This window comes from Mustelus asterias, chromosome 15 (genome assembly GCF_964213995.1).
Source record: "Mustelus asterias chromosome 15, sMusAst1.hap1.1, whole genome shotgun sequence".
Lineage (NCBI taxonomy): Eukaryota > Metazoa > Chordata > Chondrichthyes > Carcharhiniformes > Triakidae > Mustelus > Mustelus asterias.
The window spans coordinates 1,057,358-1,073,346 of record NC_135815.1 but is presented as its reverse complement, the minus strand read 5'-3'; the positions used below and the strand labels follow the sequence as shown (position 1 = coordinate 1,073,346).

The following is a 15,989-nucleotide window of genomic DNA, read 5'->3' as shown; positions in this document are numbered from 1 at the left end:
AGGAGAGGTTGAATAAACTAGGATTGTTTTCACTGGAAAGACAGAGGCTGAGGGGAGACCTGATAGAGGTCTACAAAATTATGAGAGGCACAGACAGGGTGGATAGTCAGAGGCTTTTTCCCAGGGTGGAAGTGTCAATTACAAGGGGGCACAGGTTCAAGGTGAGAGGGGGAAAGTTTAAGGGAGATGTGCGGGGGAAGTTTTTCACACAGAGAGTGGTGGGTGCCTGGAACGCGCTGCCAGAGGAGGTGGTGGAAGCAGGCACATTAGCAACATTTAAGAGGCATCTGGGTGGGTCGATGAATAGGGAGGGAATAGAGGGATATGGACCGAGTAAGGGCAGAAGGTTTTTTTAAATTTAGTTAGGGCATCATGATCGGCACAGGCTTGGAAGGCCGAAGGGCCTGTTCCTGTGCTGTACTTTTCTTTGTTCTTTGTTCTTTAGGATCTATTTGAATAGCAGAACAAGCTCGATGGGCCAAATGGCCTACTGCTGTTCCTATTTCCTCTATTTCTATGGCACACTGTGACTCTTGCTGATGGTACCTTGCTGGATATTTGTCTTTCTACATGTTTCCTGTTAATTCCATCCATCCTTTTCCTTCAGGTGCATTTGCCAACACTTTACCTGCTTACCAAAGGTCAGAGGTCATGTTATTTATCATGGGAAAAGTTCCACTGCCGACAGTTCATCAGGCTCTCGATGTCGGGAAACCCGGGTGAGCGATTACAATGGTGTGCTTCATGGCCTCTCCTCACAAACACATTCCTGTCGACAGTCTCCACCCACTCACACATTAGCTCCAATATACCTGCTACTCACAGCATTCACTTTGCTTCCGACACCTTGGGAAAGTCTTTCGATTGTTAGATCAGTAAGTGGTACACAATCAGTGAGGAAGACTTCACAGTGAATGAGACACAGACTGAGTGAGTATATTTGGGAATTTGGTTCAAAGTGGGAGTTGGATGCATCGGGGGAAAGAGGTACTCTTTTGCTTTGTGTTTTCTAACTTTTTCAGCCTTCAAAAAGCGGTCTTACCCTGCTGCAGGCGAGGAGGTGAGTTATTGGGTGTGTTATTGGGGGAGTTATTGGGGGAGTTATTGGGGGAGATATTGGCGGAGATATTGGGGGAGATATTGGGTGAGTTATTGGGGGAGTTGTTGGGTGAGTTATTGGTGGAGTTGTTGGGTGAGTTATTGGGGGAGTTATTGGGGGAGATATTGGGGGAGATATTGGGTGAGTTATTGGGTGAGTTATTGGGTGAGTTATTGGGAGAGTTGTTGGGTGAGTTATTGGGGGAGATATTGGGGGAGATATTGGGGGAGATATTGGGTGAGTTATTGGGGGAGATATTGGGTGAGTTATTGGGTGAGTTATTGGGGGAGTTATTGGGGGAGATCTTGGGTGAGTTATTGGGTGAGTTATTGGGTGAGATATTGGGGGGTTATTGGGGGAGTTATTGGGGGAGATATTGGGGGAGATATTGGGGGAGATATTGGGTGAGTTATTGGGTGAGCTATTGAGGGAGATCTTGGGTGAGTTATTGGGTGAGTTATTGGGTGAGATATTGGGGGGTTATTGGGGGAGTTATTGGGGGAGATATTGGGGGAGATATTGGGGGAGATATTGGGTGAGTTATTGGGGGAGATATTGGGTGAGTTATTGGGGGAGATATTGGGTGAGTATTTCAGCTACTCTGAGGCAGCACTGGGGGGGAAAAAAACAACCACAATATCACAGGAAACTACAAAACTGGTTGGCCAGTAAGTGCTCAGTGTTATGGGCAGTCTGTTTAATCCAAATATAATCCAAAATAGAACAGTAAACCAATGTTTAATCCATGAAAATGCTCTTTCGAGGTGTCATGTGGAGGCTGCATGATGCATCAAAGATGGCCAATGGGGTCGGGGGAATACAGAACAGAAACCCAATTTAAATCACACCCAATTTCACACTTCATCGACTTGCTGCCAGGCACGTTAGGTTAATATCCAGGCTCCAGCGTCAAAAGATTTCGATCCATTGGAAAGTTAATTTGTAATAAAAGGTTACAGGTGCAAGATCCTCTCCAGAGACATGACAGATATTACTAGGATACTCCGAGAGTCAGGGCTGAGGGAGTGCCGCACTGTCAGAGGGTCAGTACTGAGGGAGTGCTGCACTGTCAGAGGGTCAGTACTGAGAGAGTGCCGCACTGTCAGAAGGTCAGTATTGAGGGAGTGCTGCACTGTCAGAGGGTCAGTGCTGAGGGAGTGCCACACTGTCAGAGGGTCAGTGCTGAGGGAGTGCCGCACTGTCAGAGGGTCAGTACTGAGGGAGTGCCGCACTGTCAGAGGGTCAGTACTGAGGGAGTGCCGCACTGTCAGAGGGTCAGTACTGAGGGAGTGCTGCACTGTCAGAGGGTCAGTACTGAGAGAGTGCTGCACTGTCAGAAGGTCAGTACTGAGGGAGTGCTGCACTGTCAGAGGGTCAGTGCTGAGGGAGTGCCGCACTGTCAGAGGGTCAGTGCTGAGGGAGTGCTGCACTGTCAGAGGGTCAGTACTGAGAGAGTGCCGCACTGTCAGAAGGTCAGTACTGAGGGAGTGCTGCACTGTCAGAGGGTCAGTACTGAGGAAGTGCCGCACTGTCAGAGGGTCAGTGCTGAGGGAGTGCCGCACTGTCAGAGGGTCAGTACTGAGGGAGTGCCGTACTGTCAGAGGGTCAGTACTGAGAGAGTGCCGCACTGTCAGAAGGTCAGTACTGAGGGAGTGCGGCACTGGCAGAGGGTCAGTACTGAGGGAGTGCTGCACTGTCAGAGGGTCAGTACTGAGGGAGTGCCGCACTGTCAGAGGTTCAGTACTGAATGAGTGCCGCACTGTCAGAGGGTCAGTGCTGAGGGAGTGCTGCACTGTCAGAGGGTCAGTACTGAGTGAGTGCCGCACTGCCAGAGGGTCAGTACTGAGGGAGTGCTGCACTGTCAGAGGGTCAGTGCTGAGGGAGTGTCACACTGTCAAGGGTCAGTACTGAGGGAGTGCTGCACTGTCAGAGGGTCAGTACTGAGGGAGTGCTGCACTGTCAGAGGGTCAGTACTGAGGGAGTGCTGCACTGTCAGAGGGTCAGTACTGAGGGAGTGCCGCACTGTCAGAGGGTCAGTACTGAGGGAGTGCGGCACTGTCAGAGGGTCAGTACTGAGGGAGTGCTGCACTGTCAGAGGGTCAGTACTGATGGAGTGCCGCACTGTCAGAGGTTCAGTACTGAGTGAGTGCCGCACTGTCAGAGGGTCAGTGCTGAGGGAGTGCCGCACTGTCAGAGGGTCAGTACTGAGGGAGTGCCGCACTGTCAGAGGGTTAGTACTGAGGGAGTGCCGCACTGTCAGAGGGTCAGTACTGAGGGAGTGCCACACTGTCAGAGGGTCAGTACTGAGGGAGTGCCACACTGTCAGAGGGTCAGTACTGAGGGAGTGCCGCACTGTCAGAGGGTCAGTACTGAGGGAGTGCTGCACTGTCAGAGGGTCAGTGTTGAGGGAGTGCCGCACTGTCAGAGGGTCAGTGCTGAGGGAGTGCTGCACTGTCAGAGGGTCAGTGCTGAGGGAGTGCTGCACTGTCAGAGGGTCAGTGCTGAGGGAGTGCTGCACTGTCAGAGGGTCAGTGTTGAGGGAGTGCCGCACTGTCAGAGGGTCAGTGCTGAGGGAGTGCTGCACTGTCAGAGGGTCAGTGCTGAGGGAGTGCTGCACTGTCAGAGGGTCAGTGCTGAGGGAGTGCCGCACTGTCAGAGGGTCAGTACTGAGGGAGTGCCGCACTGTCAGAGGGTCAGTACTGAGGGAGTGCCGCACTGTCAGAGGGTCAGTACTGAGGGAGTGCCGCACTGTCAGAGGGTCAGTACCGCATACCAGGGATTGATCCTTTGGCATTATTTCAAACAGGGGCAGAGAAGTTATCTAAGATAATAGCAAAATACTGCAGTTGCTGGAATCTGGGACTAAAACAGAAAATGCTGGAAAATCTCAGCAGGTCTGAGAGCATCTGTGAGGAGAGAATAGAGCCAGCGTTTCGAGTCTGGATGACCCTTCGTCAGAGCAACAAATTATCCAAATTATCCAAGTATCCAGGCCAATGATTGGCCTTCAGCCAGCGCCATCAGGAGAGGTTTAACTGCTGTTTATCACATAGCTGTTTGTGAGCAGAATCAGAGAATCGCTGCAGTGCAGAGGCAAGTCATTCCACCCAACGATTCAGCACCGACTCTGCGATAGAGGACCTTACTCTGGCCCAATCCCCTGCCATATCACCGTAACCCCATGCATTTACCAAGGCTAATCCACCTAACCTGCACATCTTTGGACTGTGGGAGGAAACTGGAGCACCCGGAGGAAAACCTACGCAGATATGGGGAGAATGTGCAGATTCCACACAGTCACTTGAGGCTGGAATCGAAACTGGGTCCCTGACACTGCGAGGCAGCAGTGCTAACCACAGTGCTACTTTAAAATTTGATTTGATTTGTTTTATTATTGTCACATGTATTAACATACAGTGAAAAGTATTGTTTCTTGCGCGCTATACAGACAAAACACACCGTTCATAGAGAAGGAAACGAGAGAGTGCAGAATGTAGTGTTACAGTCATAGCTAGGGTGTAGAGAAAGATCAACTTAATGCAAGGTAAGTCCATTCAAAAGTCTGACGGCAGCAGGGAAGAAGCTGTTCTTGAGTCGGTTGGCACGTGATCTCAGACTTTTGTATCTTTTTCCCGAGGGAGGAAGATGGAAGAGAGAATGTCCGGGGTGTGTGGGGTCCTTAATTATGCCGGCTGCTTTTCTGAGGCAGCGGGAAGTGTAGACAGAGTCAATGGATGGGAGGCTGGTTTGCGTGATGGACAGGGCTACATTCACGACCTTTTGTAGTTCCTTGCGGACTTGGGCAGAGCAGGAACCCAGACCAAGCTGTGATCCAACCAGAAAGAATGCTTTCTATGGTGCATCTGTAAAAGTTGGTGAAAGTCGTAGCTGACATGCCAAATTTCCTTAGCCTTCTGAGAAAGTAGAGGTGTTGCTGGGCTTTCTTAACTATAGTGTCGGCATGGGGGGACCAGGACAGGTTGTTGGTGATCTGGACACCTAAAAACTTGAAGCTCTCGACCCTTTCTACTTCGTCCACGTTGATGTAGACAGGGGCATGTTCTCCTTTACGCTTCCTGAAGTCCTCTTGCAGTGTGCTAAGTAGTTGCTGTATTTCCTATATTACAATAGTAATTAGTAAGGGTCTTCTTTGGCAGTGAAGACTTTTGGACTATTGGGGTGCAATATAAATGTAAGTCTTTATTCAAAGCTTCTGAAGCATTAGTAAATCTGAGCAGAGAGTGGTTGGGGTGTGGAATGGACTGCCTGCAGTGATAGTGGAGTCAGACACTTTAGAAACATTTAAGCGGTTATTGGATAGGCACATGGAGCACACCAGGATGATAGGGAGTGGGATAGCTTGATCTTGGTTTCAGATAAAGCTCGGCACAACATCGTGGGCCGAAGGGCCTGTTCTGTGCTGTACTGTTCTATGTTCTATGTTCTATGACTGTGTCCAGCAGAGGGAGCCAAATACCCTAAGTCTGGACACTAGTTTTCCTGTTTGTGCAAAGCTTTCTCGATGTTGTGAGAACAAACTCGATCATTGGAGGATTTAGAAATTGGATTTTGCAGTCAATGGCAACAGTGCATCCTTTCAAGCAGCAAGAATCACTGACAGCAAGCCTCGGGTTTGATGTTATCTGTGCATGTGCAGGTGACAGCAGGTCTGGATCAGGTGCAGCAAGAACAATAAAAGCTGACAGTTTAATATTTACATTTCAAAAATAAGAATTTTTCTAAATCAGCTGCCTATTTATCAATATCTAAATGAGGAAGCAGAGGAATGATGTGTTGATCCCCCCCTTCCCCCCATATCCCTCGATCCCTTTAGCCCCAAGAGCTATATCTGATTTCTTCTTGAAGTCACATGACGTTTTGCCCTCAACTACTTTCTGTGGGAGTGAATTCCACACATTCACCACTCTCTGGGTGAAGAAATTTCTCCTCACCTCAGTCCTAATAGGTTTACCCCTTATCCTCAAACTATGACCCCCGAGTTCTGGACTGTCCCACCATTGGGAACATTCTTTCTGAATCTACGCTGTCCAGGCCTGTTAGAATGTTATAAGTTTCTATGAGATCCGCTCTCACTCTTCTAAACTCCAGTAAATATAATCCTAACCAACTTAGTCTCTCCTCATATATCAGACCTGCCATCCCAGGAATCAGCCTGGGAAATTTTTGCTGTATACCCTCTATAACAAGGACATCTTTCCTCAGATAAGGACACCAAAACTGCACACAGTTTGACAAGGTACCGCCTGGTAGGTTGTTGCATAAGGTTAAATCTCATGGGATCCAGGGTGAGGTATCTAAATGGATACAAAATTGGCTTCTTGACAGAAGCCAGAGGGTGGTTGTAGAGTTGTTTTTCAAACTGGAGGCCTGTGACCAGCGGTGTACCTCAGGGATCAGTGCTGGGTCCACTGTTATTTGTCATTTATATTAATGATTTGGATGAGAATGCAAATCAGAGTGGATAAATCCCCAGGACCGGACAGGGTATTCCCACGGACCATGAGGGAAGCTAGTGTTGAACTTGCAGGGGCCCTGGCAGACATATTTAAAATGTCAGTATTCACGGGGGAGGTGCCGGATGATTGGAGGGTGGCTCATGTTGTTCCGTTGTTTAAAAAAGGTTCCAAAAGAAATCCGGGAAATTATCGGCCAGTAAGTTTGACGTCGGTGGTGGGCAAGTTATTGGAAGGTGTGATAAGGGATAGGATCTACAAATATTTGGATAGACAGGGACTTATTAGGGAGAGTCAACATGGCTTTGTGCGTGGTAGGTCATGTTTGACCAATTTATTAGAGTTTTTCGAGGAGGTTACCAGGAAAGTGGATGAAGGGAAGGCGGTGGATGTTGTCTACCTGGATTTCAGCAAGGCCTTTGACAAGGTCCGTCATGGGAGGTTAGTTAGGAAGGTTCAGTCGCTGGGTATACATGGGGAGGTAGTAAATTGGATTAGACACTGGCTCAATGGAAGAACAGTAAGAAGTCTCACAACACCAGGTTAAAGTCCAACAGCTGTTGGACTTTAACCTGGTGTTGTGAGACTTCTTACTGTGCTTACCCCAGTCCAACGCCGGCATCTCCACATCAATGGAAGAAGCCAGAGAGTGGTTGTGGAGGATTGCTTCTCTGAGTGGAGGCCTGTGACTAGTGGTGTGCCGCAGGGATCGGTGTTGGGTCCATTGTTGTTTGTCATCTATATCAATGATCTGGATGATAATGTGGTAAATTGGATCAGCAAGTTTGCTGATGATACAAAGATTGGAGGTGTAGTGGACAGTGAGGAAGGTTTTCAAAGCTTGCAGAGGGATTTGGACCAACTAGAAAAATGGGCTGAAAAATGACAAATGGAATTTAACGCAGACAAGTGTGAGATATTGCACTTTGGAAGGACAAACCAAAGTAGAACGTACAGGGTAGATGTTAGGACTCTGAAGAGTGCAGTTGAACAGAGGGATCTGGGAATACAGGTACAGAATTCCCTAAAAGTGACGTCACAGGTGGATAGGGTCGTAAAGAGTGCCTTTGGTACATTGGCCTTTATAAATCGGAGTATCGAGTATAAAAGTTGGAGTGTTATGGTAAGGTTATATAATAAGAAGTTTAACAACACCAGGTTAAAGTCCAACAGGTTTATTTGGTAGCAAAGGCCACACAAGCTTTCGGAGCTCTAAGCCCCTTCTTCAGGTGAGTGGGAATTCTGTTCACAAACAGAGCTTATAAAGACACAGACTCAATTTACATGAATAATGGTTGGAATGCGAATACTTACAACTAATCAAGTCTTTAAGAAACAAAACAATGGGAGTGGAGAGAGCATCAAGACAGGCTAAAAAGATGTGTATTGTCTCCAGACAAGACAGCCAGTGAAACTCTGCACTGATGCATTTTGGTAGATTGAACCAGGGCAGGACTTACTCAGTTCAAGGTAGGGCGTTGGGGAGAGTTACAGAACAAAGAGATCTCGGGGTCCATGTTCATAGCTCCTTGAAAGTGGAGTCACAGGTGGACAGAGTGGTGAAGAAGGCATTCGGCATGCTTGGTTTCATTGGCCAGAACATTGAAGGCAGGAGTTGGAATGTCTTGTTGAAGTTGTACAAGACATTGGTAAGACCACACTTGGAATACTGTGTGCAGTTCTGGTTACCCTATTAGAGAAAGGATATTATTAAACTAGAAAGAGTGCAGAAAAGATTTTCTTGGATGCTACCGGGACTTGATGGTTTGAGTTATAAGGTGAGGTTGGCTAGACTGGGACTTTTTTCTCTGGAGTGTAGAAGGCTGAGGGGTGATCTTATAAAGGTCTATAAAATAACGAGGGGCATAGATCAGCTCAATAGTCAACAGCTTTTCCCAAAGGTAGGGGAGTCTAAAAATAGGTTTAAGATGAGAGGGAAGAGTGTTAGCTGTTGACTATCGAGCTGATCTATGCCCCTCATTATTTTATATACCTTTATAAGATCACCCCTCAGCCTTCTAAACTCCAGAGAAAAAAGTCCCAGTCTATCCAACCTCACCTTATAACTCAAAGCAGAGGGAAGAGAGGGAAGAGGGAACACTACAAAAGTGTCCAGAGGAGCAATTTTTTCACACAGAGGGTGGTGAGTGTCTGGAACAAGCTGCCAAAGGTAGTAGTAGAGGCGGGTACAATTTTGTTTTTTAAAAAGCATTTAGACAGTTACATGGGTATGATGGGTATAGAAGGATGTGGACCAAATGCGGGCAATTGGGATTAGCTTCGGGGTTTTTAAAAAAAGGGCAGCATGGACGGGTTGGGCCGAAGGGCCTGTTTCCATGCTGTAAACCTCTATGACTCTATAATACTCCAAGTATGGCCACACCAATGCCCTATACAATTGCAATCCCTATCCCTTTACTCAAATCCTCTCGCTATGAAAGCCAACATACCATTTGCCTTCTTTACTGCCTGCTGTACCTGAGCACTTACTTTCATTGACTGATGCACGAGGACTCCAAGGTCTCACTGATTATCCACCTCTCTCAATTTACACCATTCAAGTAATAATCTGTCTTCCTATTATTGCTACCAAAGTGGATAACCTCACATTGATCCACATTATACTGCATCTGCCATGCAGATGCCCACACACTCAACCTGTCCAAATCACGCTGAAGCATCTCTGCATCCTCCTCACAGTTCACCCTCCCACACAACTTTGTATCATCTGCAAATTTGAAGACTGAAGCAAAGTACAAATTTAATTCCTCAGCCATTTCTTTATTCCCCGTTATGAATTCTCCCGTTTCTGAATGTAAGGTTTTGTGAATCTTTTTCTCTTTACATATAAAGATCAAAGAACAAAGAAAATTACAGCACAGGAACAGGCCCTTCAGCCCTCCAAGCCTGCACCGACCATGCTGCCGACTTCTACCCTTCTGGGGACCATATTCCTCTATTCTCATCTCATTCATGTACTTGTCAAGACACCCCTTAAAAGTCACTATCGTATCCGTTTCCACTACCTCCCCCGGCAATGAGTTCCAGGCACCCACTACTCTCTGTGTAAAATATCTGCCTCATACATCAGTTTTAAACCTTGCCCCTCACACCATAAACCTATGCCCCCTAGTAATTGACTCTTCCACCCTGGGAAAAAGCTTCTAACTATCCACTCTGTCCATGCCCCTCATAATCTTGTCGACTTCTATCAGGTCGCCCCTCAATCTCCGTTGGTCCAGTGAGAACAAACCAAGTTTCTCCAACCTCTCCTCATAGCTAATGCCCTCCATACCAGGCAACATCCTGGTAAATCTTTTCTGTACCCTCTCCAAAGCCTCCACATCCTTCTGGTAGTGTGGCGACCAGAATTGAACACTATATTCCAAGTGCTGCCTAACAAAGGTTCTATAAAGCTGCAACATGACTTGCCTATTTTTAAACTCAATACCCCGGCTGTTGAAGGCAAGCATGCCGTATGCCTTCTTGACTGCCTTCTCCACCTGTATTGCCACTTTCAGTGACCTGTGTACCTGTACACCCAGATCCCTTTGCCTATCAATACTCTTAAGGGTTCTGCCATTTACTGTATATTTCCTATCTGTATTAGACCTAACAAAATGCATTATCTCGCATTTATCTGGATTAAACTCCATCTGCCATCTCTCCGCCCAAGCTCCAACTGATCTATATCCTGCTGTATTCTCTGATGGTCCTCATCGCTATCCGCAAATCCACCAACCTTTGTGTCATCCGCAAACTTACTAATCAATCCAGTTACATTTTCCTCCAATTCATTTATATATATTAGAAACAGCAAAGGTCCCAGCACTGATCCCTGAGAAACACCACTTGTCACAGCCCTCCATTCAGAAACGCACCCTTCCACTGCTACCCTCTGTCTTCTTTGACCGAGCCAGTTTTGTATCCACCTTGCCAGCTGATCTCTGATCCCATGTGACTTCACCTTCTGCACCAGTCTGTCATGAGGGACCTTGTCAAAGGCCTTACTGAAGTCCATGTAGACAACAGCCACTGCCCTACCCTCATCAATCATCTTTGTCACTTCCTCGGAAAACTCGATCAAGTTCATGAGACACAACCTCCCCTTCACAAAACCATGTTGCCTCTCACTAATACATCCACTTATTTCCAAGTGGGAATAAATCCTGTCTCGAAGAATCCTCTCCAATAATTTCCCTACCACTGATGTAAGGCTCACCGGCCTGTAATTACCTGGATTATTCTTGCTACCCTTCTTAAACAAAGGAACAACATTGGCTATTCTCCAATCCTCTGGGACCTCCCCTGTAGTCATGATGTGGAGATGCCGGCGTTGGACTGGGGTAAACACAGTAAGAAGTTTCACAACACCAGGTTAAAGTCCAACAGGTTTATTTGGTCGCAAATCAGTAATCAGTCATCAGTATTCTGTAACTTGATGTTGTGTCTCTGTGCCCTGTTTGAGAGCACATTTCCACTCCATCTGACGAAGGAGCAGCGCTCCGAAAGCTTATGGTATTTGCTACCAAATAAACCTGTTGGACTTTAACCTGGTGTTGTGAGACTTCTTACTGTGACCTCCCCTGTAGCCAGTGAGGATACAAAGATTTCTCTCAAGACCCCAGCAATTTCCTACCTTGCCTCTCTCAGTATTCCGGGGTATATCCCATCAGGCCCTGGGGACTTGTCTACCTTAATGTTTCTCAAGAACCCCAATAGCTCCTCCTTTTTGATCTCAACATGACTCAAACCCTTAGCATCTATAGAAATTTTTACAGTTAGTTTTTATGTTCCCTGTCAGCTTACTTTCATACTTGTCTGAATGTCTCTGTCGACTGTGTGCGTTAACCCACTGCTTGCCTTACCACTATTTTTTGTGCCATCTGAAAACTTGGGAATAGTACGTTCACTTTCCTCGTCCAAGTCATTAATATATATTGGCCGGAATTCTCCGATCTCGCCCGCAGCTGGGATTCTCCAGTCCTGCTGCTGTGAATGGAGATTTGGCTGAGTGCCAAATTCTCCGTTCCCGCTGGCAGAGATGGCGGAATGTGCCGCATCGGAGAATTGCAGCCATTGTGAATAAATGTGGTCCCAGCTTGGCCATCCTGAAAATGCCGCTTATCCCAATTCTCTATTTTCTATCAGTTAGCCAATCCTCTAGCCATGCTAATATATAAACTACCTCGAACACCATGAGCTCTTATCTTGTTAAGTAGCCTTTTGAACTAATGTCCTTTAGGGAAGGAAATCTGCCGTCCTTACCTGATCTGGTCTACATGTGACTCCAGAGCCACAGCAATGTGGTTGACTCAACTGCCCTCCAGGGGCAACTAGGGATGGGCAATAAATGCTGGCCAACCAGCGACACCCATGGTCCACGAATGAATGAAAAGTAGCCTTTTGTGTGGTACGTTATCAAATACTTTTCAGAAATCCAGGTATGTTACATCTACTGGTTCCCCTTTATCTATCCTGCTCATTACCATCTCAAATAATTCGAATGAATTTGTCAGACACGATTTTCGACGAGGAAAGAGTGGATAGGCTGGGGCTGATTTCCTTGGAGCAGCAATGGTTAAGAGGGGATCTGATGGAGGTGATTAAGATTATGAGGGCCATAGACAGGGTGAATAGGAACGCACTTTTTAGTAGAGGGGTCAATAACTAGGGGGCAGAGATTTAAGGTAAGAGGTAGAGGGCTAAGAGGGGAGTTGAGGAGAGATTTTTTCACTCAGAAGGTGGAGGGAGCCTGGAACTCACTGCCTGAAAAGGTGGTTGAGTCAGAAACTCTTGGATCATTTAAGAATATTTAGATATTCACTTGCACTGCTGTAACTTCCAGGGCTATGGGCCAAGCGCTGGAAAATGGGATTAGTATCGGCAGAGCTCTGTTGACCGGCACAGACATGATGGGCCGAATGGCCTTCTTCTGTGCTGTACATGTCTATGAATCTATGAATTTTTACATTCTGCGCCAATCTCACATTTCCACACTGCATTCTTACCATTCTCCAAGAGACTGCCTCTCTGCGACCGGTGGAGCGAGCTCTGTCGTGCCACTCTACCTCCAGGACATCCATCTCATAACAAGTGAGGACTCGATGGCCGGGCTCTCCAACATCCATCTGTGCGCTCAGCTAAATTATAGCTTCTCTCCACCCGAAACAGCAGAAGACAATTCATCTTTAATGCTCTGTGTCCCTGCAGCACCGTTCCAGCCTGGCCCACACCCCCTGACAGCCAGGTCACATCCAAATATCCTACCTCACCCTCCAATGTATTCAGACCAATCAAGAGAGCTCCCAGCCATGGCTTTTACACCCCTGAGCATCACGAGAAACAGACACCCAACTTCACATCTCCACACAGTTCCACACCATCACTGCACTCACTCTTGTCAACTGCAGATCATTAAACCCTTTTGCAACACCATGTCCAGCTGTGGTGCACCACATCATACCCGCTGAACCCCAGGAGGGAGGTCTCATGGCATCAGGTCAAACATGGGCAAGGAAACCTGCTGATTATCACGTACTGTTCCTCCATCAGCTGCTGAATCAGTACTCCTCTATGTTGAACAGGAGTTGGGGGAAACACTGAGGATGGTAAGGGGACAGAATCTACTCTGGGCAGGGGACATCATCAAGAGAGGCTCAGTAGCAGCACGAACTGACCAAGCTGACAGAGTTCTGAAGGACACAGCTGTTAGACTGGGCATGCGGCATGTCAGGAGGGAACCAATAAGAGAGAAAAACATACTTGACCTCATCCTCATCAACCTGCCTGCCGCAGATGCATCTGTCCCCGGTGGCACAGTGGTTAACACTGCTGCCTCACAGCGTCAGGGACCTGGGTTCGATTCCAGCTTTAGGTGACTATCTGTGTGGGGTTTGCACGTTCTACCCATGTCTGCGTGGGTTTCCTCCAGGTGCTCTGGCTTCCTCCCACAGTCCAAACATCTGCAGGTTAGGTGGAATGGCCGTGGTAAATGTGTGGGGTTATGGGGAAAGGGTGGGAGAGAGGGCCTTGGTGAGACTCTCTGTCAGAGATTCGGTGCTGACTCAATGGGGCTGAATGGCCTCCTCCTCCACTGAAGGGATTCAATATTTGTCAAAGAATTCCCTCCAAAGTTCATCACCTCATGTTTTTCAGGGTTAAATTCCATCTACCACTTATCTGCCAATTTGACCATTCCCAATTTCACATTGAGATACCCTCCATCATGTTGTGGATCATTCCAAACAGCCTGAGCAGCAAGTAACAGGCAGAGTTAAGCAATTCCATGGGTGAGATTCTCCCCCAAAAATTCTAGGTGTGGAATTCACTTAAAAACTGGAGTAAATCTTGCTGATTTTTTCAGCATGAATCTCATTAAAAATCAGTGGGTGGGGCCTATCCCCGCTGGAGAGTCCGGCAGCACAGAGTGGGGCCACTGCACATGCTCCAGTCTGTCAGCGCTGAGATCGGCGTATGCACAGTAGCCCTGCACTGCCGGCTTCCCGACCGCTGGCCAGCCTTGCGAACCCACATTGCTGGCCGTGCAACATCCCCCCACACCCCGATCACTCGCCTTCTGGACATGTCTAGGCTAGCCTCGATCTTCCCCCCTCCCCCCACACCCTGATGGCCAGCCCTGATCGCTGCCTCCCTCTCTCTGTCATCAAGCCAAGTGCAGAGTGGCAGCGGGACCTGCCCTATCCCCATCGAATTCCCACCCCCCCCTCCCCAAGAGGCCCTACCACATCTGGCCCCTCCCCCTTGGCACTGCCTGTGCCCAGTGGGCAGTGCCAATGTGCCACTTGGGCAGTGGTTGGGGGCCAGGCTGGCACTGCCAAGCTGGCAATGCCCGGGGGCACCCATCCTTACGCCGACCTCCTGGGGGGGCCTCCAGTGGGGTCAGGCCGCCAGCTCCCCGCAAGTGGGGAGCTATTGTAAACCCTGCTGGAATGGAACACCCCTGGCTGGGGAGGGGGAGACTCTCACTGGCCCGCAGACTTCAGAAATTGAAATGTCAATTGGAATAAATTATACAGCTGCGTGCGGATTTCCAGAGCAGAACTCACAGCGCTGGAAATCCGACGGCCAGAGATTCGTGGAGGCTGTGGCACCCAGCGGAAAGCCCGCTACACGGCCTGCGATTGAGTCTCACCGCAGTGCAGCGGACTGGGAGAATCCCCCCGCCGACATGTTTCTTTGTACGACCAGATCTAAGCTCTGCAGTCCTGCCACATCCAGTTACGAATGGTGGTGGATGATTACACAAGTATGTCTGTACACGAAAAACAGGGCAAATCCACACTAGCCAATTACCGGCCTGTCAGTCTCCTCTCAGTCATTAGTAAAGTAATGGAATGGGCAGCCTGCTGACCGACACTCAGTTTGGGTTCCACCTGACAGTGTTTGACCGAGAATGGCGTTGAGGAGCCCGAGCAAAACTGGAGTCAATGGGGATCGGGGGAATCCTCCGCTGGTTGGAGTCACACCCGGCAGAAAAGAAGATGGTTCTGATGGTTGTCGGTTAATCATTTTATTCCCAGGACATCATTGCAAGTGTTTCTCAGGGTAGTGTCCAAGGCCCAAACATCCTCAGCTGCATCATCAATTACTTTCCTTCCTGATCCGGACAATATTCAGGCTTGGGCTGGAAAATGGCAACATTCACACTACAGACACACCCAGGTAATGACCATCTCCAACAAACAAGAATCTTACCATCGCCCCTTGACACTCAATGACATCACCATCAAAGAATCCTCCAAATTCAACATCATGGGGGTTACCATTGACCAGAAACTGAACCGGACTAGCTATATAAATATAAATATAAATTCTGTAAAGTTCCAACCCTCAAGAAGCTCGACACCATCCAGGACAAAGCAGCCCACTTGATTGGCACCCCATCCACAAACATTCACTCCCTCCACCCCTGATGCAGAAGCAATAAGGTCTACAAGATGCACTGCAGCAACTCACCAAAGCTTCTTAGGCAGCACCTTCCAAACCCATGACCACTTCCATCTAAAAGGACAAGGCAGCAGAATCAAGAAAACATTGTCACCTGGAAGTTCCCTTCCAATTCACTCGCCATCCTGACTTGGAAATATGGCGCTGTTCCTTACTGTCACTGGATCAAAATCCTGGAACTCCCTCCAAATAGCACTGTGGTTGTACTCACACTTCAGGCACTGTAGCAGTTGAAGAAGACAGTTCGCGACCACCTTCTGGAGGGTAACTGTGGATGGGTAATAAACAGTGGCTTTGTCAGCGACGTCCACATTCCAGAAATGAATTTTAAAAACTGTCTTCTTGATGCTTGTTGTCATATTTTGACTCACCTGAGGAAGGAGCAGCGCTCCGAAAGCTCGTGATTCCAAATAAACCTGTTGGACTTTAACCTGGTGTTGTGAGAC

At 48.0% G+C, this 15,989-nt stretch overlaps 1 protein-coding gene across 1 annotated transcript in view; it reads left to right on the top strand.

Moving 5' to 3' along the window:
* The window catches only part of LOC144504252 (protein EFR3 homolog B-like), a 156,408-nt gene that overhangs the window by 69,287 nt on the left and 71,132 nt on the right, over positions 1–15,989 (top strand). Inside the window, exon 9 of the mRNA XM_078229338.1 lies at positions 608–719. Within this exon, the coding sequence (XP_078085464.1) occupies positions 608–719 (112 nt within the window). The remainder of the gene's footprint in view (positions 1–607; positions 720–15,989) is intronic.